Genomic DNA, 20,819 nt, shown 5'->3' with positions numbered 1-20,819 from the left:
TTGTTGATTTTATTGACTCTTTACTGTTTTCCTTTTTGCTTTTTTTAAATTTCTGGACAGTGAAACAGTCAAGTGTAATAATTAATAATAATACAATAATAATAATAATAGTAATTCTTATTATTATTAGTAGTAGTAATAGTAATAGTAGCAGTAGCAGTACTTTATTCTTAATATATATATGTAATGGTAATATGAAAAGACATCCACAGTCATCACTGATGTTTTATGGTGTTACTTGTTAATAAACACAGTAACACTTTGATCGTCTTGGGAAGTGACAAACTTTCATGTTTTCACTGTTTTTTTGTTTTTTTTTTGCTTTATCCATATGGCTTCTCACTGACCTGTAACAATATGTGTGAAGGGACGTAAATCCAAAATATTTAGAGTTCACCTCACTTCCTGTGTTTTTCCTTTCATAACACTTGTCCGCTCCTTCCCAGATGTCCGGCTGGATACTTTGGCCCACGATGCTTACAGACTGAGCCACGGCGGTTGTCCATGCCCAATCCAAGTATGTTCACTTGATATGAGCAGCTGAGAACAGAGACACAGTTGTCACTGGATTACCTGGACTCCTGCTGCCCCTGCCCCCACCCCCAGTTCTACTCCTCTTTCTCCTCCTCTTTCTCCTTCTCAGGTCAACACGCAATGAGCTGTGCACTACACCATGTACACGGTGGTGTCACCCAGGGGAACACTCTGCTTCTGCTGTCCGTAGTTGTGCTGTTGTTCTAATTCTGTGTCTCTCTGCCTCTCTCTCTCTCTCTCCCTCCCTACCCCCCTCCCTCCCTCCTCACTTTTCCTTACACATACTCCTCTTTTCACTCCACCCTTTCCCTCTCTCTCTTTCTGTTTTCTTTCTCTTTCTCACTCATCCACCACCCATCTCCTCCCTCTCTTTCTGTGGCTTTGTTTCTTCCCATCAGGTGTCCAAATGACTTTACTGGTGATCGCTGTCAAACCTACGTTATGGCCAGTTTCTACCGTATGTCAATTTCCTCTTCTGTCACCCTGTCAGACTGTCCTCATGTCATGCATGCATGCTGGGTGTAGATTGGGAGATTGTATTCATTTCCTGTTACTACCTGATAGTTGTGTGTGTACGTCCTCTGACGACTCATTCACAAGCTGGCATAGTTTACTAGAGTCTGTTAATGTGTTTGGTCTGCATGTGATATTGTGTGTATTTTTAAATCGCAGTGTATGCATGTGCACTCCCAGAATACAAGCTGATAGTAAATTTGAAAGCAGCAAATAGTGGGTGAATTTAGTTGCTTTGTGGAAGTTGATTTGCACACATTCAGCTGCATGTAACAACAGAGTCTACTGGCAAATCAATTACTAATACACTACCTTTGACTCACTTACTTACTTGATGGTGCTTGTTTATGCAATCAGCTACAAACGCAAGCATGTATGATTTATTAGAGCTGATCCATGGTTGGCGAGGCAGGCCTTAACAATTAGCATTAACTAATAGGCATGACAAATGATTGGATCTGTTAGGTGCTTTATCAGCTTCCGTGATAAAGAAATGTTTTCGAGGGCCACTTGAAATGATCTGATTAGCTCAAGCTCAAAATTTTATCTCTTTTGTTTTTAATATCAGCCTTATGCTATGTATTCCAGACAAACACGATAAGACGTGGGATTTTCTTCATTGATATATCACTACCAATTTGGGACCCCATTTTAATAGTTGTGTATCTATCAGTTTTTAGGTTATACGGGAGCTAATATGACAAAATTCCACATAGCACCCATGTAATTCTTGGCTGATTTGATTTGGTTTGAAAGATAAGTATGGATTTCCCAAAGGTCCAATCATTTACAGCAAGTATTTTAAATGTTACTGTTCTCACTCGTTGGGTAACAATTGCTTTAACTAGAATATACATGCACATTCAAGCTAGACATTGAATCACTTATAGATATGGAAAGCTGATAAATAAGAGGCGCTTTTTTTTCACTTTCAGATCACCTGACAACTCGGTTAAGACCTCAGTTACAGCCAGTCTGTAGTAAACACTGAACTTTATTAAGTCCACAGCAGAACATTCAGCAAATTGCATTTGTTGCTAACACACATTGCTTCAGAAGTAGCAACAAAATGGTGCTCTCACAGCATAAATCCTCAGAGTAGAGTTCACACGCTACACTAGAGTGTCGTGTGAAACAGCTTTGCTAGCCTGGGCTAAGAGAAGTCAAACCTGCACACGGCAACATCAGCAAACACATCCATCAAGTGCAGATTTATACCAAGATTAGATGAAGTTTTGTGGAGAACTACGGCTTGGTAGATCTCGCCCTTAAGGTTTTTCGCTTTGAAAACCATCCGCATGGTCTTAAATCATGCTTCCTCAGATTATTAACTTGCTACTGCAGTCTTAATCCTTTACACCTCAGTTTTACCTGTTGGTTGATTACTTCGAAAGTAGCTCAAGTGCTATTGAAAGCAGAGAGTTTAACATAAACAACTGAGATTTCACGTAGCTTGGACTTGGTTCTCTGAGAAAAACATATTCGAGCTTAAAGATACCGTATAATAATAATATAGAATTAAATATTTCTATATTATTAGTCTATAATTCATGGTAGTAGATAGCGAAGAATCTCATGCTATCTTACGGCATATTTTTTCAGCATCATGTCATTACAAGCTCATGTGGTTACAATTCAACAGAACATTACAGTTAGAAAATAACTGCTTCTGCCTTTGGAGCTGAGTCTCATTCTGAAGTCTTGTAGAGATTACACATACTGTTTGTTGTATGTTGGCTCAGAATACAATGCGAAAACCCCCCGCCTTAACTACAAGTAATTTCATCTCGCATTAAGTCGTAATGTGCTGTGCTGAAATTACTTGGTTTTTTGGCAGAGTAGACAGTGGAGTGTGGGAGCTCTTTTTCCAGCGCTCACTCACTTCTTCTCACTGCATTCTGTTTAACTTCAGTGCAGCTGTGCAACTGCATCAAGGAGAGCATTTATTTCCAGTTCTCATCCAGCCACATGAACACAGAACAAGCTTTGGTTACTTGGTTTACAGGCTTTTATGCTCAAATCAATTACCTGATTATTTGTAGGCTTAAGGGAAGACAGATTTAAAAGAAGAGAGTGAAAAAAAAGGCCATTTAATGAAATCGATGTTGGGACAAGATGCATAAATACCTGTTTACATGCACACTTAATGTGCACAGTGTAGGATGTCATATTGTTTTTCTACATATGGCCGTTAACCTGTCATTGTTTCGAACATGCAGATCCACAGTAGAAGTCAGGTTCATGAAAGCTAGCTTGATAGATGTGGTGGATGGAATCTTTAAAGTGAGCATTACAGACATTTTTTTGAAATGCTACGTCACAACTATTAATGGCCTCTCACATATTTAACATTTTCTACTCACAATTAAGGAGGATAAATCAAAATTTCTCTCAAAGAGCAGGCACATGTGCTCACACTCATCCATTCCATACTTAAAGACCCGCCTCCTGGAGGGGCGCCTCCCATCCCCAGGAGATACCAAAGAGAAGGAGGATGGCTTCTGCTCCTCAGCCATAAGGGCTTGGCTTAACAAGAGCATGTTGTCATAAGAACAGCTGGGACTTGCTTCAACCCAAGTAAAGCAAGTGAGCTGCCAGAGATATGGACTCAGCTGGTTGGTGCAACCTCCCTATGGCCTCACTCTGCTATATAATATATGAAGTCAAGCTATAATTCTTCTTATTCAGTATTGTGCAGATACAATCCTTTTAAATTGCCTGTTCATGTGATGGGTGTGTTCGGGAACTGACAGTATAGCATTTTTAGAGAGCAGAAGACTGAAAGCGTGGGTAATCTCAGCAGATGAGGTATATTTTCCCCATACAGTAGTAATAAGAGTGGCAGTTGCACCTAATATATCCTATTCCCATTAGGAGATTTTGGTGGGTATGTAATGAAATGCCACTTTCTGCAAAACCTCTTTCAAGTCGCTTGTAAAATGTAGAACTGAGGTGCCTCCTCTAAAAGCAACAATAACATTGGACTGTTGAGACGTACAGTAAATAGAAATGTTATACAAGAGGAACATTCAAAGCTGGACCTGAGAGACATGCTGTAGTTTGATTAGAATACATATGTTATAAAAATTAAAAAATGTAAAATTAAAGTATTAAAACTGAATTTAGTCATGTGGGTTTCGTGTAGTGTGGTTTGTAGTGTGTGTTGCATGCCGTAAGTGTGTTCTGGTGTGTCGTCTCTGACATTACTGATCACGTCGTTCTGGCGATTACTGACAATTGTTTTTTGTCTCAGTTGCTGTAATGTCTATTTTTGTTTGCTCCACTATATGTTAGAAGCTGCCACTCTCTTAATCTGGTCTTTTGTTTCTTTTTTTTTTCTTTTCTTCCAACTGTCAACCTTCTGCAATGGCAGAGCATCTTGGGATTGAATTTATGGGTATGGAACAATCCATTTTGATTCTCAGTCCTAGCATAACTACTTAATAGACATCCTTTGTTTTGACATGCTCCTGTTCCGTCTGTGATTTGAACTGTAAATCATATTGTGCCTCGATTAACCGAGCATTCGCTTGATCAATCATACCATAACTCATTAGAATGACAAACCTCAGTCACTGCAACTGATCCTCCTTCAAACATCATTAACATGGATGTAATCCCCTGCACCTCTCATAACGCTGTAATGGAAAAGTAGAACTATTAACTGAGTTTAACTGAGCATATTTTCCTTTTTGGACAGTTTTTTCTTTTTATTCCTAATTCCATCTGTAACAAGCATGATATATCATGTTTGTAACTACCAGATGTCTTTCTTCGATCTTCAACTCTATCTATCCAGTCATTTTAGTCTTATGCCTTTAGTGTTTGTCCATTGTCTTGATATGCCATCTCTTTCCTTTTGTTCATGGTTGATCTTGTTCGTGTTTCTTGCATCACCCCGTCGTTTGTATAGCTGAAATGTAACTTTGAAGTCTAAAATGCAATATCTGTTGAACTGGTTTGAATTATCCTTCAAGGAGTAGATGCTTTGATTTGAGCATGCAATGCTATATTTAGAAACTAAAGACATGTTTTTCTTCTATCTGCTGCTATTTCTGTCCTCCTTCATTGTTAGCTCTTGTTTTCTGCTACCTTTTCCAGAAAAGTCTTTTAGTGGTTGAGAGTGTAAAATAGATGCCGGAGGCTTCTTTTCAGAGATCATGTTATTATACAAGTTCATTTATGTACTGGACCATGAGGACATTGTGCTGCCATACCAACACCAGTGTAATTTCCTCTGTTGAAAATTAATTATCAGTAGCTAACAAGCAATATTGGTAAAATATTACCCAGTTTATTGCTATAAATAAGCTCACTTCCGTGATTTATTTACGGCATCAGAAACAAATTGGCATGTCGATGTAAAATGGCTGCTGGTGAATGAAAGGAGGAAGGAGTTGTATTCATTCAGTTCTTTTTTATTACATTATTTATCAGGGCCCACACTACCTCTTACTGCCATCATTTTCCCCTGGGGAAACAGAGAGTCAACCTCAACTTCACATAAACACTTCTCTGGAAAAGCCAAAAGCATCAGTCATGATATGTCCAGTTTCGTATTTAATGATATTTTCATTCCAAAATTCTTGTTTATAAGATATATTATATATGATTTTATATAACTGTAACATAAAATCATTGTGCTTACTAAATGCCTGAGTAGATGAAGATACCTGCACCACAGCTAGACTGATAGATAATAGAACTTTAGAGTCAAAGGATCATGTCTAACACCGCACATTTTCAATTCACATGTGCATTGGTGCAATACTACACAGTTTGCAGGTTCTAGTGGTCATCAATTATAGACCTGAATCATTACATTATCGTACATAATTTGAAATCGCATAGATTTTTAGAGAATACAGTTGCTTAATAGGTCAGTCTAACTATTGCTGAGCCCCTGCCTCCACCTGCGCCGCCTTACTGCAGCACAGGGAGCGAAAGTATCTGTCGTACTTGTGATTATGTGAGAGGAGAGGGGAAGGGACGATGAAGCTTCATACTGCTTAGGATTTAGTCAAAAAAAGAAAGAATTATAGATGTACAGTGAAGAAGTGGGAAATTGCACCTTCAAGAAACTGATTTTTTTTTTCCCTTGTCATTTCTCTCACTATGTCCATGTGGTGTGTGTGGGTGCGTGCGTGTATTTGTGGGTGTGATGTTGACAGAGGCAGAAGAACTCTACCAGAAAAGAGTCCTGACAATCACGGGTATTTGTGTGGCTCTGTTGGTGGTGGGCATCGTGTGTGTGGTTGCCTACTGTAAAACCAAGTAAGTCCTGCTGATAAATGGATCAACTCATGATTTTTGAACAAATAACCTATCCTTTCAGATTTCTATTACCACCTGCATTTTATTAAATAAATAACAGTTCATTTTATACTCATGCTGATGACATACTATTTGCAGTGCCTGTAAGGTGCAGCATAGGTGGGACTAATAGGTTATTGTGTTTACTGTCTTAAAATATAGTCCTTTTATAATATGAGACATATTTACAGGTAAAACAGTTAATGTAGTTATTGCATCAAGTGATTAAGCATTATGTTAAATCATTACTTACGGCATGTTAACCACAAAAATAAGAAAGAGAGTTAATGATATTTGCTCAACAGGAAACAAAGAAAGAAGATGCACAATCATCTGCGACAAAACATGTGTCCAGAACACCCCAATCGCAACCTAGCTAACGGACCCAATCACCCAGGACCAGGCCCAGAGGAAATCCCTATGGTAGATGTGAGTTACTGAAAGGATTCGTAACGTTATTAAAGTATACGCACACAGATGTACACCAAATGCTCCTTTGCTTAGTTACATAATCAAACTAGTCCTTTTTCATATTTCTCTATCTGCCGAATCCATTTTTTTCCTAATATAGTACATATCAAAGAATGTCCCTGCAACTGAACGAGTCATACGGCCTGCAACAGAGGGATCATTCCCTGCGAGCCATGCGTCTTCAAGATCTCACAACTCTTCCACACGTGCCCATTCATCAACTCACAGGTAAGAATGCACCATTCATTACTAGTGTTTTTCCCAACATATGTACCTCGGAGATCATTCAGCACTGTCATTTTATACAAATACAAAATCACGCACAAAGCGATTGATGAACTTGGTTAATCGGTGAAATGCCCTTCAATTGTGAAGCCTCTTTTTTAAAAGACATACATCTTTTTGCAAAAGTGATAGAAAAAAAGAATCACACTGCGATACTCTGGGGTGTGTCTGTATTAACACCTTTTTTATTTGTCAGACATGAGGAACGGACATGGAGCCTGGAACACTCTGACAGTATCCTTTCTGACTCGCCGGGAATGATGTCGTCATCCGTGGGGACCAGTAAATGCAGCAGTCCTGCGTGCATGGAGGCGCGGGCACGGCGCGCTGCACACTGTGGTTACTCTGACCCCCATCGGCCGGCCCTACAGTACGGGGACTCCTTCGACTCGCTGGGAGACTCTCCGCACAGTGACAGGTGGGAAACAGGCCTGTGTGGCTGATATGGCACTGGGTTTGTCATGAACATTTTGAGAAGTTTCCTCTCTCTGCTGGTTCTCTCTCAGCCTCGAGAGGCCAGTCAGGGCACTCTGAGAGACTCAGTGGAAACTGACACACAGCAGGCATGATGATGAAATACGCTAAGGTAGGCAAGAGTGAGAAACAGTACTTATTTCAATGGGAACTCTGTGCGTACAACTACTGTAACATTATACCCTGGCCAGTATGTAATTCTTATTGGCAAAAGTGTTCCCTCTAGTTTTCTTTAAGGAACAATATGGCATTTTAGGAAATACACTTGTTTGCCGTCTTGCCCAGAGTCACATAAGAAAGTATCAATTTCATCTCTGTGTCACAGTTGGTCTAAGATGTGTTTAGCCTTGCTTAGCACAAAGAATAGAAGCAGGAAGAAGCAGTTAGCAAGCACTATCTGTCAGGAGTGAGGAAATATGACTCCAAAGCCATCTATTTGTCCTGTACCTATTTCTGTACTGAAGGCACAGAGATATCAATCTTCTCAAGTGACTCTGGGCAGGATGGCAAACAAGCATATTTCTCAAAATGTTGCATTGTTCCTTCAGTAGTACTCAATGTCACCCATGGCCTGAATCTGAACTTGCTTTTGTAAGTACCTAAGATACACTCCCTGATTTTGTTGTAGGCCCCAATGGTGACCCCAAAATCCCCAAATTCCCTCTCCACTCACTGCTGATATTTTGAATTCCAACACAGTTCCCAGCTGAACATCCATTGCTCAAATTTGGATTATATTTAAGCATCAACACAACCTCCATAAAAACAGTTGGTCAGGTTCAGTATTTTCATTGATAGCCACATATTTTTGAAGGGAGGGAATGATGTCCAAGTTCGGCAGAGCAAGCCTGTCTTTGTTGACCCTGTAATTAAAGACCCTGTGTTTAAGGTTTGAAAAAACACACTAAAGGTTGCTATACATGAGGACATCCTGCCCTTTCCTTTCATATAGCTTGTACACAGGCCCGTGTTCACTTTAGTTTAAAGTCTTCAGAATCACTATAAACCCTAATGTCTTCCTTCATGGAACCTTGATTATTCTCATCATCAGCCGATCCATTTGAGATGGGTCACCATTGCAAAGGGTTCTGTACAATGATGGCTCAGTGGACAAAAAAATGCATCCACTGGATCACTATGCACACTGATCTCAGATCATCTGCAGCAAAGGTGCAAAAGGGTGAGCCAACTAGTTCCTGTCTGCATTTTGGCTTTACAAGGTTCCGTTAGCGCTACAGTATTTTAAGTTCGTAACTTTCAAGCCCACCAAAGGCACAATTAGGAACAGATGTAGAGTTGTAATGTAACACATTAACTAATTGTAAAACTGAAGTTATGCTCAGTGATACATGGCTGGCTATTCCTGCAAGATACATACTTGAGGTGTTGAATATGCAAGTCAGCACAATCCAGCCTCAGTAATGCTTTAACAAGTGAGCCAAAATGAAAGTAATATATGCCTTGCTGTTTTACGTGCTTGAGTTCTTAAGATATTAACAATACCAGCATACAGCAAGCATGTGTGTATGATTAGGGCCTTGGCTACTGTGTTGTTATGCAGAGCCAGTTTGCATAACCAACACCCCTTCAGAGTCTTATGAGGTAACAAACGCCTCTTCCATCATGGTGACAGCTTCAGCATAACCTGAATCAGCAGTGTTGTGGGAATATCTCAGGCTTGTGTCTCACATGGACTGTTGTAGTTTCATAAAGGAAATAAACAGATGCTTCAAAGACTCAGATCCACGATGATTCACTATCAGTGATAGTTGCCATTCAAGTTGCCTTTCAAATTTATTGGCATTAATATTTTGTTGGTTTATGTTATGGTAATATGACTGTAGGAAAACGTGTCTAACATCTGTGATGATAACCATGAGTTTCTGATGTTTTGACAATCTAGTACGATCTAAATGTGGGCACACAGTGGCGTATACACTCACATTCTAAAATAGATATAGTGGCCAATGTGCTGCTAAAACATGGTTGATTAAATCTTAGTCCAATGATAAGCCCGATTTAAAAAGTCTGTTTTTAAAAGTTAGTGAGTTGGATCGGCTATTTTGTTGGGTAGGTTGTTCCAGAGGAGTTTTGAGGAAACAACTTAGTCACCGTCAGTCTTCAGCATAGACTGAATGGCAGCCAAAAGATCTGCTCCTGTCTGAGGATCTCAGGATGGGCTTTGCCTTAAGCCACTTGAGAAGCTTACATAGAGCTTGGTAATTGTAAAAGAACTGATGCAAATGTCATTAATAACATTGAAATTGGTTATTCAGATTAGGTTTATGAGAGATTTTAGCACCATTATTAATGGGCATAACAATAATAATTTCACTTTTGCAAATCATCAGTATCAACCAATTTTATGTTTGTATATTACAAGACCTAAGGACATTAACAAAGCAAGTGGATCTAGGATAGATCTCTGTGGGACACCACAGGAAGCTTTCGCTAATGTTGACAATAACTTTCCATTAGACATTTCAGTTCCCCATTTCAGTTCTGTACACAGAAAGAAAAACAGTCTTTGGCAGCACCAGGGTACCAAATGTAGTAGCACAAAATGACCAATCATAGTATATTAGATTCTGTACTGCAGAAGTTTTGTGAAACTAAAACACACTTTTTCCAAGTGATTATAATTGGGCAAAAATTGACTCAATACAATGAAAGACCTTAAAATCATGTAGCATTTTCTCAAATGGATTATCACTGCAATTGAAAGTATGTCAGTGATAAGGAAATACGCCTAGTTTACAGCAGTTCAGCTCAAGTGAAAATCTAAGCTAAATCTACGTATGGAAAATACTTTTTTACATTGAAAATTAAAGTGTCTATTTTCATTTTTCTAGTAACTTGGCAGTGAAGGTGCAATGTTCATTTAGCAAAATACCTATATAATATTCAATCTGCTTTTTGTACACTCCCTTTTTATCTCTCCTCTGCTCTTATCTGTTCTCTACCTGACTATTTTCTCCCCTCTGTATTTACCACAGATACGTGTCAGCCCTGACGACACCAGCCCGCCTCTCGCCAGTGGATTTCCATTACTCATTGCCCCCACAGGTGCCTACCTTCCAGATCACATCCCCCAATGCCAGCCATGCCATGTCTCTCCCTCCTGCTGTCCACAATCCCTACCCTCTGGAGGATGACCAGCCTTTGCTGCGCCGCTATCAGGTGCCCCTTCACGATGCCCAGTGCCAGGAGCCCTACCGGCAGCAGCGTCGTACCTATCTAAATGACAGCAGGGGAAGCCTGCCTTCCAGCCCCTACCGGCTGGCTGAGGATGAAGACTATGAGACCACCCAGGAGTATCTCTCCTCTCGGGAGCAACCAAAGAGAAGTGGGTCCAGTGGAACCGGTAGCCGGCGCTGGCGGAGATCCAGACTGAATGGCCATGTGGCCCCACGTGGATATGAGGCATCTCGGGACTATGGGTCTCGAAGCTGCCTAACAGATAGTGAGTCAGAGGAGGACGGTGAGAGCACGCCCTTCCTCAGTATGCAGAACATGAATGCCGAGCCCTCCACCATCTACAAGCCGGTGGACAGTCGGACTTCTCACTCATCGGGGCGGCACAGTGGGCATGGGAACATGCATACAAGACTAACACACTCACGCTCAAAACCGGACAATACACCCCATTAAAGAGTGAAAATGAACCAACAAAAATCAATATAGTATAGACCTGCATCTATAAGAAATATTTTTATTTTATATAACTGACAGATATTCTAAACAAATGAAATATTTATTTTCATTTTAGCAAAAGTTGTCTACTAGTTAACAGCAAAGACTTTTTTATAGGGAAAACTCTATTTATATGTACATTTTGATTTACAGCATAAAAAGATGTGCCAGTTTTTTCACAACGTAAAAAATAGAGTAATATTGTGGTGCCTTTTGCTGTATGCCGATGCCAGAGGGCCAGTGGAGGTTTTTGTAGCCTTTCTTATATGGACGCCTCATTTTTTATACACGTTTCTGTTTTTTTTTTCCTCTCTGGTTTCCTGTATTACTTTCTTTCCAGGTTGCATTCTTTGAGGAGTCTAGCCCCACTGGAACATAACCCCTTCCATATCACGCAATATACACCACTTCAACATAAAGTGTATGTTTACATTAATATGATTCGCCTGTAGGGTTTTTGATTTGGGATTTCATAGAACGCCTGATTAATACAATGTAAATCCTTTTTGCCCTCTGACTAATGTCTACCAAGAGAGAGAGCGATTGAAAGAGAGATAGAAAATTTGTGGTTTGTGTGTGTGTGCGTGTGTAAAAGCCTGTGTGTATGCGTGTGCGCATGTCAGTTTGCTTGCATGTATTTGTGATTGTTAGATGAATTTCATTGTTTGTTGCGGAAACATCAAATGTGTGGGTCTACTGGTGTCTCAGCAGAGCTGACAGAAGAGTGTCCCAGAGGCTCACAGAATAGTGCTTTATCAGAACCGTGACCCCTAGTGTAGGTGGACAGGTGAGGCTGCTGTAGGGTTGTATGTTATGCAGGTCATTGCCTGATGTGTTTACAGATATCCTCCCCCTTTCCCAGCCTGCCCCAGCGAAGTCCCTTTTAATTGTCAGCAGGTTTTCCTCATGTTAGCCTGTTATGAGGCCAACAAACACTGAGCCACTTGGCAAAGGGTGACCCCTGCCATCGGAGGTGGTGGCAAAACAAAAGATTTCATCTGTTTTCACTCAACTCCTACCCTAATCTTTCTGTGTCCATTCTGTTTTCGTGGCTCATGGTAAAGGGCCACACAGTGTCTCAGGATTTCCACATACCCCCCGCCCCCCCCAAACCCTATTCACCCTCTTCCTCTACTTAAGGTCTACCTAAGACTAAGGTTCTCAGATGCTGAGGGTCTAAATGTTATCATACAGCCAGTTCCCTCAACACTCCCATAGAGAAAGAAGGAAAGTCAAGTGGAAGCAGCTCAGTGGAGAACAGTACAGAACATATTAGACGATATAAATGAAATAGCTGTGAAACTTTGGAGGATCATACAATGCAAAAATATGCAAACTTTCTATTTTGCTGTTTGATTACATCATTTTCTAAGAGGTGACTGTAGTGTGTTGTGTGTGAAAAAACTATGTGATGCCTATAGTATAGAATGAAACATGATATAAATGCATATTTACATGAGTTATTTTTTAAAGCCATTATGCAGCCATCTATGAAGTTGTCAGCCTTTCTTGTTCACATACTCATGTCCATTGAATGACTGTGTCCATGAATTATTTTATCACTTGGTTTAGACCGCTCCACTTTACATGCACACTTCCAAGTAATGTCAAATAGCATCCAAATAGTGTCTCCTCCAATAGTACTGTGTACTGCTTTGTCTTGTCGAAAGATCTAGTAATTTCAAATCTAGTCCGTAAATGATAATAATTTAAAAACGTAAACAGAATCATTTAAGCCCTCTCTCCTCCACTGAAGGAATAGTAAATATTTAAAAGATAATTCAAGAAATGTCAAACCCATTACAAGTGACTCACTGAGAGAGGACAGCTGATGATGTTTCATCACTGTTTGTATGTTTCTATGCTGAATGCTGAGTTATCAAAAATCTTAAAAAGATTGTTCTGCAATTCTATCTGCTATATGGTAAATGCACAGTGGTATTGTTATAGAGAATGGTCTTTGGTCACACCTCACTTGCAGATATTTCAGAGTTTCTCACCTCTGGGTCTAATTTTGTATGTCTGAAAAATGCAAAAGAGGACAGTCCTCCGCTAGTTTAAGTGTGATACTCCCCTCACTTTGCCAGTTCTCTCACGCAATTGAGATGGTAACAGGCACGTCCTGCCAGTCTCTTCTGTTTAATTTTATGACCACCCCAAACCCCTCAACCCCCACCTGAACCCACCCTCGCTTGAAATGTTTGAACACCTCTCCTCTGCATGTCCTTGTGGTCAAGGTTAGATGGGTGCATGGTAAAAAAGCAGCAGACAATTCTTTTCCAGTCAGTGAAAGTGTATTTCATTTAACATTCAGCAATAAAAAAGAACCTTTCCCCATGTCATTCCTGAAATATGCTAGAAAAAAAAAAAGAAAAAAATGCGAGATTGTCATAGATTGTAAAATAAAATGAAAAATGAATCCACCTGTTCATATGAGAAAATAAATCTTTATTCATATCATTTTAAGATGTAGTTATTTCTGTAGAAAGCTTTGCTCTGCATTTTGATTTATCTTTTATCTTGGCTTAAGGTTGGACTCATCTGGCACAATGCACACAATATACAGTGTGTCTCAGTACACACATAAAATCTGATTGTGAAATAAGATAATTGCGGGCTTATGAATCATAACAAAGATTTTTTTTGATGGTGGTTCTGCTCTCAGAAGTGACAACTCCAACGGTAGTTGCCAGACACACATAAAAACAAACACATCCTGGGTGAGAACTGAACGTTGTAAATAATATAGCTATTTAAAAGAAAAAAAAACATACGAGGCTATCCTCAAATTTAAAAAGAAAATTCTTAGTTCATTAAGTGACACAGCATTTATTTTCCTAATCAATTTAAATCTTTATTGTTATTATTGTCCATTGTCAGATGACTGTGCAGAAGGATCTCGTAACAATCAGTTCTTATTACAAAACCAAAGCCAAACCAAATTTGACAACTGATCATTCAAAATGCTCATCTGCTGTCCCCTAATACATGAGATCCAACTCAGTTTGTCCAGCGGACTTTGAAACCTGTAAGGGCAAGAATCTTTATGATGTAAGCAATACAGGTCAAGATGTCATGGTACATTTTAGCTCATAGCTTTGAAGTTTTTCAGTTTTTTTTTTTTCCCCCATTGTGTCATACACAGATAGTCCGATGATTATGTTTAGTTTAGCTGATGCATAAGCGTCAATACACCACTAGATGGTGTCACAACAGCAAGATTCATAAAGCACAAAACCACAAGAGTTCACCTTTAGCAAGGTGTTATTGGTCCCGTATTTCCCCATTTAATAGAAACGTACCATATAGATAGAATAGTGGTGTTTATGAGAAGAGTTGGCTGTGCAGCTGAACTACTATTTATCTGTCCAGTTTAAAATACAGTCCATTATTTGGGTAGACTTTTATAAGTGCACTAAAAACACAATGTTTTCATATTAAATATAAAATTAAGCATTAGCTGTTATTTTTACATTTAATATGAATTGACTAGCATTTATGGTCAATGAACTGACCACCTGCAGTTTATCGACTGCCGTATATTTGACTGGAAAATGTATCAAACGCAAGCGTAGTTTTCACATGTAAAAACATGTTTTGGCCCAAATTGGTATTTCTCTGTGGTGGAGATGATGGGGAAAGGCTCACATCACTATAGGTGAAAACATAAAAATGAAAATGGATTGAATTTGTCAATTTGTTGTTGTTTTTTTTGCAAAATCTGACACAAAGCAGTCATTCTCATCGCACTTATCATTGGAAGAATGATGGTCAAAATAAAGTTAAATTCTGTGGCAAATCCAAACCTCTCCTCACCTCTCCTTTTATTATACCTCACTGTATCTTTCAGAAGTGAAAAAAACAAACAAAACACAACTGAATAGTTCCCACATGTATTCAGTGACCATATACGGATGCCAATGATTTAGTTTGTCCATGAAAAGTCCTGCAAACATTAGCTAGATTAACTGTTAGACTCAATTTTAATAAATAAAGAGTGAGGGCCAGTGTAACTTTATTAATGGGACACAAAAGGGGTCATGTGTACACGAAGTTAAAAAGCTGAGTAAAAATAAAGTAGTAACAAGGATATCCAAGTGTAGTACTTTATCCTCAGTGTGCTTTCAGTAGCTGTTGCTGTTGTATTTCTGTCTCCCATTGGGTGGCGCTGTTTTCTCCGCATTTAAATTTAAATTTGTGACTTCTTGTCCTGGTCAGACAGGTTCTTCATCTGCCTTGTTTCAGTTAATTTACCCGACAGTGACTCAGCCCATTTAAATGGGGCCTTAGTAACAAATCATGCTGTGTATCTGGGTTCATCAGACCACAAGGAAAGAAAGACACAGATGACATTAATGAATAGGTGTTGATTTTAATGAAACGACATTTTTGTTTACAAATGCAGAGTTGTATATAAAGTAATAAGAAGTTACAAAAACACCAGTAAAAGCATAGCATAGTCTTTAACCTGTAGAATCATTACATTTAAAAATCATTCTTTTTTAACACAGATATTTAAAATATAAAACAGAATTGGTCCAAAGTGAGGCTAAAGTCCTCAAAGCTACTGTATAAGACATAAACACAGATCTGATTGTTTGCAGCTATTTCTGTCACTGTATTGACCTGTCCAAACATAACCTTGTAACTCTATTTGTCCAGCAGTCATACGACACAATAAACTTTTCATGGAAATCAAACAAATAGACAGGCTGGAGAAAAAGCAGCGACCACTCTACGTGCATTAACATGTCAGCAAAAACATTAGGAGTACAACACAGATGCCCTCAGGCAGCCTGCTTTATGAAATTCGCCTGGGTGTCTTGCAAGATTATTGTTTCTTTTGGTGACATTTTGGAGGTTCTCCCAGATCCCCTGTGAAAATAGAAAATGCAAATACGGATAAATCTGCCATGAATGTGTCGGAGCTAGAGTCCTCCTGTGCACTGTTACCAAAAAGCATGTTTTATGTTTTGATTTTGGGTCATGCAGAGGTACAAGAAAAGGAGCGGTACCTGTCCTCCACATCTTGTATTGTGTCAGGAAGGGGTGAGCCAAGTGTTTCTGGAAGGAATATTGCAGCCACCCCACTGAGGATCGGCGCAGCTCCAAAGATTAAACCTGGTAGCCAAGGTATGTAGTCCCCAATGAGGAGCACCATAGGGGCCACCATGGCTCCTACACGAGCCATCATGGATACCCAGCCCATGCCGTTCTGGCTGAGGGAGAATAAGTAAAACTATTAAATGCCACAGACAGACATAACTACCACTATCCTTTCAATCAGTGATTGTGGTGCATAAAATAATGGAAGATTGACATTCAGTGGATTCAATATATAAAGCAAGTACTTTAGGGTCAGAGGGGTTTAAGTTACTGTTTAACTGAACATTTGAATGGGAAAGATGGTTGAAAACGCTTTGTTTGTTGATTTCACAAAAAAAAAAAAAAAAAAAAGGTGCCACTTAGGGATTTTGGCACACCACAGTATCTGGAGTTTCCAGGGAATGGCACAATAAACAGAGACATGCAGTCACCAGCCCCTCTTCTGGGAAACATTTTGTCAATGAGAAACCAAATTATGAAAATAAACAAAGATTTAGCAAGTGTGCAAATAAGAACAATGCAACAGTGATCAATCACAAAATGGATATCACTGAACACAGTTTATCGTTGACTTGTTGCTGATAGTAGAGTCGGAATAAATCCGTGAACATAAACCGAAACCTCTCGGATGTTTCCAGTACCTTATTGAACCCATAGTTTGATGAAGAGTTAAGGCTGAATTAAATGAAAATGAATACTTGATATTAAACAAGCATAAGTAATGAAGAGGTCACTGAGTCTATATTGATCAGTTACTGTTTAGCCCTCTTGTCAATCTGTGTAGAAGGTGACTCTCTTTGACACTGTTAATCTTTATCTGTTCTCCTGCCACCGCGTCTGTAGTTAAAAGCATACACACCACACACCCCTTCTTTGCTGCAGTTGGCAGTGAACTTTTGTTTTGTAGGTTTTATTATTTGCTATAAGATATTTCTGTCTCAACACAAACTAGTTCAAAGTATGTATTTATTTAAACGAAAAACTACAGTTCTCCTGGAGTTGTAGTCTAATTACTGACCCATTCTATCTTCTGAATAAAACTTAAATATGAGTGGCCAGGTTCCAGACTTCTGAAGTATTTCCCATATTTCCAATTTGTTTAGCAAAATAGCAGTTCCATCTGTTTATTGGGCTAATATAGTTGTTTTGATACAACAAGAATAAACTGTTATGTAACTAAATTTCCTCAGCAAACTGAATAATTGAGAATTTCCAAATAAGACTTACCGAATGATGGTTGGGTACAGTTCTCCAGAGTAAAGGTAACAGCAGTTGAAGGACGCAGCAAGGCAACCTTTACCCACAACAGCCAGACAGGTGCGTATAGTCTGTTTATCTGCACAGAGGGGCAATATACACTCTGTTGTTTTTGTAGTATAAGAACTCAGCAGTGTGGTATGTTCTAGACTGTATGTGCAACACCCAGCCTTTACTCGTATGCATGTGTTTTAACATACCATAAGGCACCAGCAGGTTGATCAAAATAGTGATCCCAGCGACAATGAGAGCACCACATTGTGATGGACGCCGTCCTATAAAACTCATAGACACAGTTATGACAACTTTAGCAGGGATGTCAACAGCTCCAAAGATCACTTGGATTAAGTAGATGTCCACCCCAAACTTTTGCAGATCCATAGAAAGACCGTAGTAGGCAAAGCTGGTTGATAACCTAAGTATAAAAAACATGCATGTTATCATTGCAATGTCATAGATGGCGCTCAAAAAATGTTTATGAAATTTTTTTTTTCCACAATATGAGCAGGAAATGTACCAAACAGCACTAAGGCAGACTGTTATTGTCCTCATTGTGGGTTTGCGGAACAGATCCAGGACAGAGTAGGTGCCCTGAGTACAGGACATCTCTTTCTTCATGGACTCCTGCAGCATCTATGCATAAAGAGAGAGTTCTCTCAATTCAAATTCATTTTAAATACAATCATAAACACAGATAGGTGATGCAAAACACAAACACACCATGTTCTCTTACTTTAATGTCGATTTTTTCTCCCTCCTCGCGGCGCCCGTTAAATTTGGCCACACTTTTAAGGTTCTTGATGGCTTGGTCAGACTTATTATTCAGGGCTAACCATCTTGAAGATTCATGAAACCACCTGTATGAGGTATTTGTTTATTAATCAGTACTTGCAGTGGCAACTCAAATTTTTTCGTTGCAGTTCAATGCTTGGCATCTCACCATGAGAAGAGGAAGAAGACATAGAAGGGCAAAGACACAGCCAGGGTTAACCACCTCCAGTCCCGGATGAAGTAGGCTATTACTGCCAGGATCAACTGTCCCACTGTGTAGCAGTAACCTGTTATTGTCCCCACCACAGTCCGCACACGAGTGGGGATCCACTCCACAACTTGAAATGAAAAAATCACAGAGGACATATTTTATAGAATTTAGTATGATTAGTACCTCATTATCATCACAATATATAGGGATTGGTTGCAGGCCTGTTGACTTCATCCCGGTAACTCCAAACAACCACAGCGCAGCTGTTAAGTCTGGCTCTACTGAACAATATCTCATGTTTAGCCTTTGTACTGCATCCAGCTAAATAACTTACTGAGCGAGAAGGTGTTGAGTCCTTGGCCGGAGAGAGCCATTCCACAACCAAACCGGAACAGGCAGTAGAGGGGGAAGGAAGTTGAGAAAGCAGCACATGTTCCTGACACTGCCATCAGCAAGTTAGAAATGAGCAGGAGGATGCGCCGACCGTATCTTGGAGCAAGGGAGATTTGCAAGGAGTGAGGTCAGTGAGGCCAGACTACTGTATATCACTTTATTTGACTTGCTGAACTGTTTGCCACACATATATGAACAAATTACAATTTTGAGCAAAACAACATGAAGAAGATGCACGTTTTCATATAAAAAAAAAGATGTAGAAGAAAAATTACAACTGCAATTAATTGTATACAGTCAAATGTTACCTGTCTGAAAGACCTCCAAAGACAAGAGCTCCCACAAGAACACCCCCCATGTAGACAGTTTGCCCCATTTGCTTCAAAGAGCGCAGATCGCACACCAAATGCCACTTTCAAAAAATTAGCACAAATTAAAACGCATGACAGAAACAAATATTTGCCCTGTGAATGAGAAAAACCTGACTGAAAAAAAGGACTGAAAAATGCACACTTACCTCAGATACGATTGTGGAGCTCATCTCAGTTGTGGCATAGGACCATCCATCTGTGCATCCCTGCAAGTCAACATCCAAAACATCCGTGGTGTCCACCGGCTCCCCTGGGCCGGAGGTGCCATTCTTAGCCAGGAGGTGCCACTGTGGAACAACATAACGCTGGCACCTCTGTGGCCTCCCTGACTTGTCTAATGGCACCGTGATCAGCAGCGTTTCCTCTGGGCTCAGCTGGGACTGAGAGAGGTTTGTGTGTGCGCTGCAGTAGTGAGAAGGCACTGCAGCCACAAAGTTCTGCAGCAGGTTATGACTGGCCATCATCAGGACAGGTATGCAGAGGAGGGTCACATGCAGGACCTGGAAGCGTCCTGTGCTGCCCACCTGTTCTAGGAGGTCCCCAAATGCCATAGTTTTGTACAGGTCTCCAGAAGGTGACTTAATGTTAATGGCACGAAATCCTGCTGTTGGTAGGTTCCTTTAAAATAGCTGGATGTGTAAAAAAAAAAATGTTGTTCTAGCACCTGTGAAAATATTGAAGAAAACATCAGTTGATTACTAACCACTGAGTATATTTGTCTTACTGTACGCATTTAAAGGTGTTAATAATCATAGACTTACTGACTGAATTAGTCTTCTCACGTTACATAAAACATGTACAAAATCCAATGAGAATGCTGGCTCACAAAGTGTAGCACCTTCATGAAAACAACTAAAACACTATACTGTCAGTTCAAATAAAGTCCTGGCAAAGTGTTCCAGAGAGAGTCCTTTAAAAAAGCAGAGTAAGAAGTAAAAGTCCTATGGTTGCTGCAGCGTGTTAAATTGTGTAATCGGCTCTCAAATTCCAACGACTTTTCTCATTTTTGGATTATTAGAAATGCAATGTAACCTCTTGAGGTATTAGCAGCTCATTCACTGAACACTGAGGTAGAATGCTGAGTCCTTGCTGTGTAGTAACAATGTCTGGTTGAAGTGTTTCAGTGCAGGTAAGCTCCAGCATCAAGAATGGTCATATAACTGTGCTCAGCTCTTTTCCCTCTTTGCACTGAGACACACTCCCTGCTCTTTATTGGTTACTTAATCTGAAGGACAGGGTGATAGAGTGCCTGGGTGTGTATGTCTAACTCAGTGTGTGCATGCATGTGCTCATTTGTTCATACACATTTGAGGTCAACCACATTAATTTGGTTTTATTAGTGTTTACTTGTCAGTTTCTTGAATGGTTTCTATAACTGTTTCCTTATTGAAATATTCCTAAATCAACACGGATTGGTTTACTGGATT

The 20,819-nt window shown here is 39.7% G+C and overlaps 2 protein-coding genes across 10 annotated transcripts in view; one reads left to right on the top strand and one right to left on the bottom strand.

Annotated features, from left to right (window-relative positions):
• The window catches only part of nrg2a (neuregulin 2a), a 50,197-nt gene extending 36,536 nt beyond the window's left edge, over positions 1-13,661 (top strand). For 2 of the 4 annotated variants that reach the window (XM_040150108.1, XM_040150105.1), the window contains exons 5-11: positions 933-991; positions 4,421-4,444; positions 6,219-6,321; positions 6,666-6,789; positions 6,932-7,059; positions 7,313-7,534; positions 10,587-13,661. In XM_040150108.1, the coding sequence (XP_040006042.1) occupies positions 933-991; positions 4,421-4,444; positions 6,219-6,321; positions 6,666-6,789; positions 6,932-7,059; positions 7,313-7,534; positions 10,587-11,241 (1,315 nt within the window). In that variant the 3' untranslated portion in view covers positions 11,242-13,661. Of the gene's footprint in view, positions 1-446; positions 518-932; positions 992-4,420; positions 4,445-6,218; positions 6,322-6,665; positions 6,790-6,931; positions 7,060-7,312; positions 7,535-10,586 lie in introns of all 4 variants that reach the window. The other 2 variants (XM_040150107.1, XM_040150106.1) reach the window with 2 other exon arrangements.
• Positions 13,662-15,661: 2,000 nt separating this feature from the next.
• slc22a6l (solute carrier family 22 member 6, like) lies at positions 15,662-20,575 on the bottom strand. 6 transcript variants are annotated; one of them, XM_040149707.1, is made up of 11 exons: positions 20,154-20,575; positions 19,539-20,056; positions 19,330-19,433; positions 18,963-19,117; positions 18,587-18,755; positions 18,380-18,503; positions 18,164-18,279; positions 17,847-18,061; positions 17,617-17,725; positions 16,299-16,502; positions 15,662-16,158 (listed from the first exon to the last, which is right to left on the bottom strand). In XM_040149707.1, the coding sequence occupies exons 2-11, from the start codon at positions 19,941-19,943 to the stop codon at positions 16,071-16,073; spliced, it is 1,689 nt and encodes a 562-aa protein (XP_040005641.1). In that variant the 5' UTR covers positions 19,944-20,056; positions 20,154-20,575; the 3' UTR covers positions 15,662-16,070. The 6 variants fall into 6 exon arrangements, 5 of the variants coding, with proteins under 5 accessions (XP_040005641.1, XP_040005638.1, XP_040005637.1 ...); XM_040149704.1 differs by having other exon boundaries at positions 17,847-18,279; positions 20,154-20,302; positions 20,425-20,575; XM_040149703.1 differs by having other exon boundaries at positions 17,847-18,279.
• Positions 20,576-20,819: the final 244 nt, after the last annotated feature.

Source organism: Xiphias gladius, chromosome 17, assembly GCF_016859285.1.
Source record: "Xiphias gladius isolate SHS-SW01 ecotype Sanya breed wild chromosome 17, ASM1685928v1, whole genome shotgun sequence".
Taxonomy (NCBI): domain Eukaryota; kingdom Metazoa; phylum Chordata; class Actinopteri; order Istiophoriformes; family Xiphiidae; genus Xiphias; species Xiphias gladius.
Note: the sequence above shows the minus strand (reverse complement) of the source record. Positions and strands in the feature narration are given on the sequence as shown.

Excerpts from the sequence above, each read along its gene's own strand:
- slc22a6l (XM_040149703.1), bottom strand. The coding sequence starts at position 19,943 with ATGGCATTTGGGGACCTCCTAGAACAGGTGGGCAGCACAGGACGCTTC. Across the intron at positions 18,756-18,962 it reads ACTCAACACCTTCTCGCTCA|TTGTGGAGTGGATCCCCACT; the intron begins GTAAGTTATTTA and ends TTTCATTTCAAG. Across the intron at positions 16,159-16,298 it reads ATACAAGATGTGGAGGACAG|GGGATCTGGGAGAACCTCCA; the intron begins GTACCGCTCCTT and ends CTATTTTCACAG.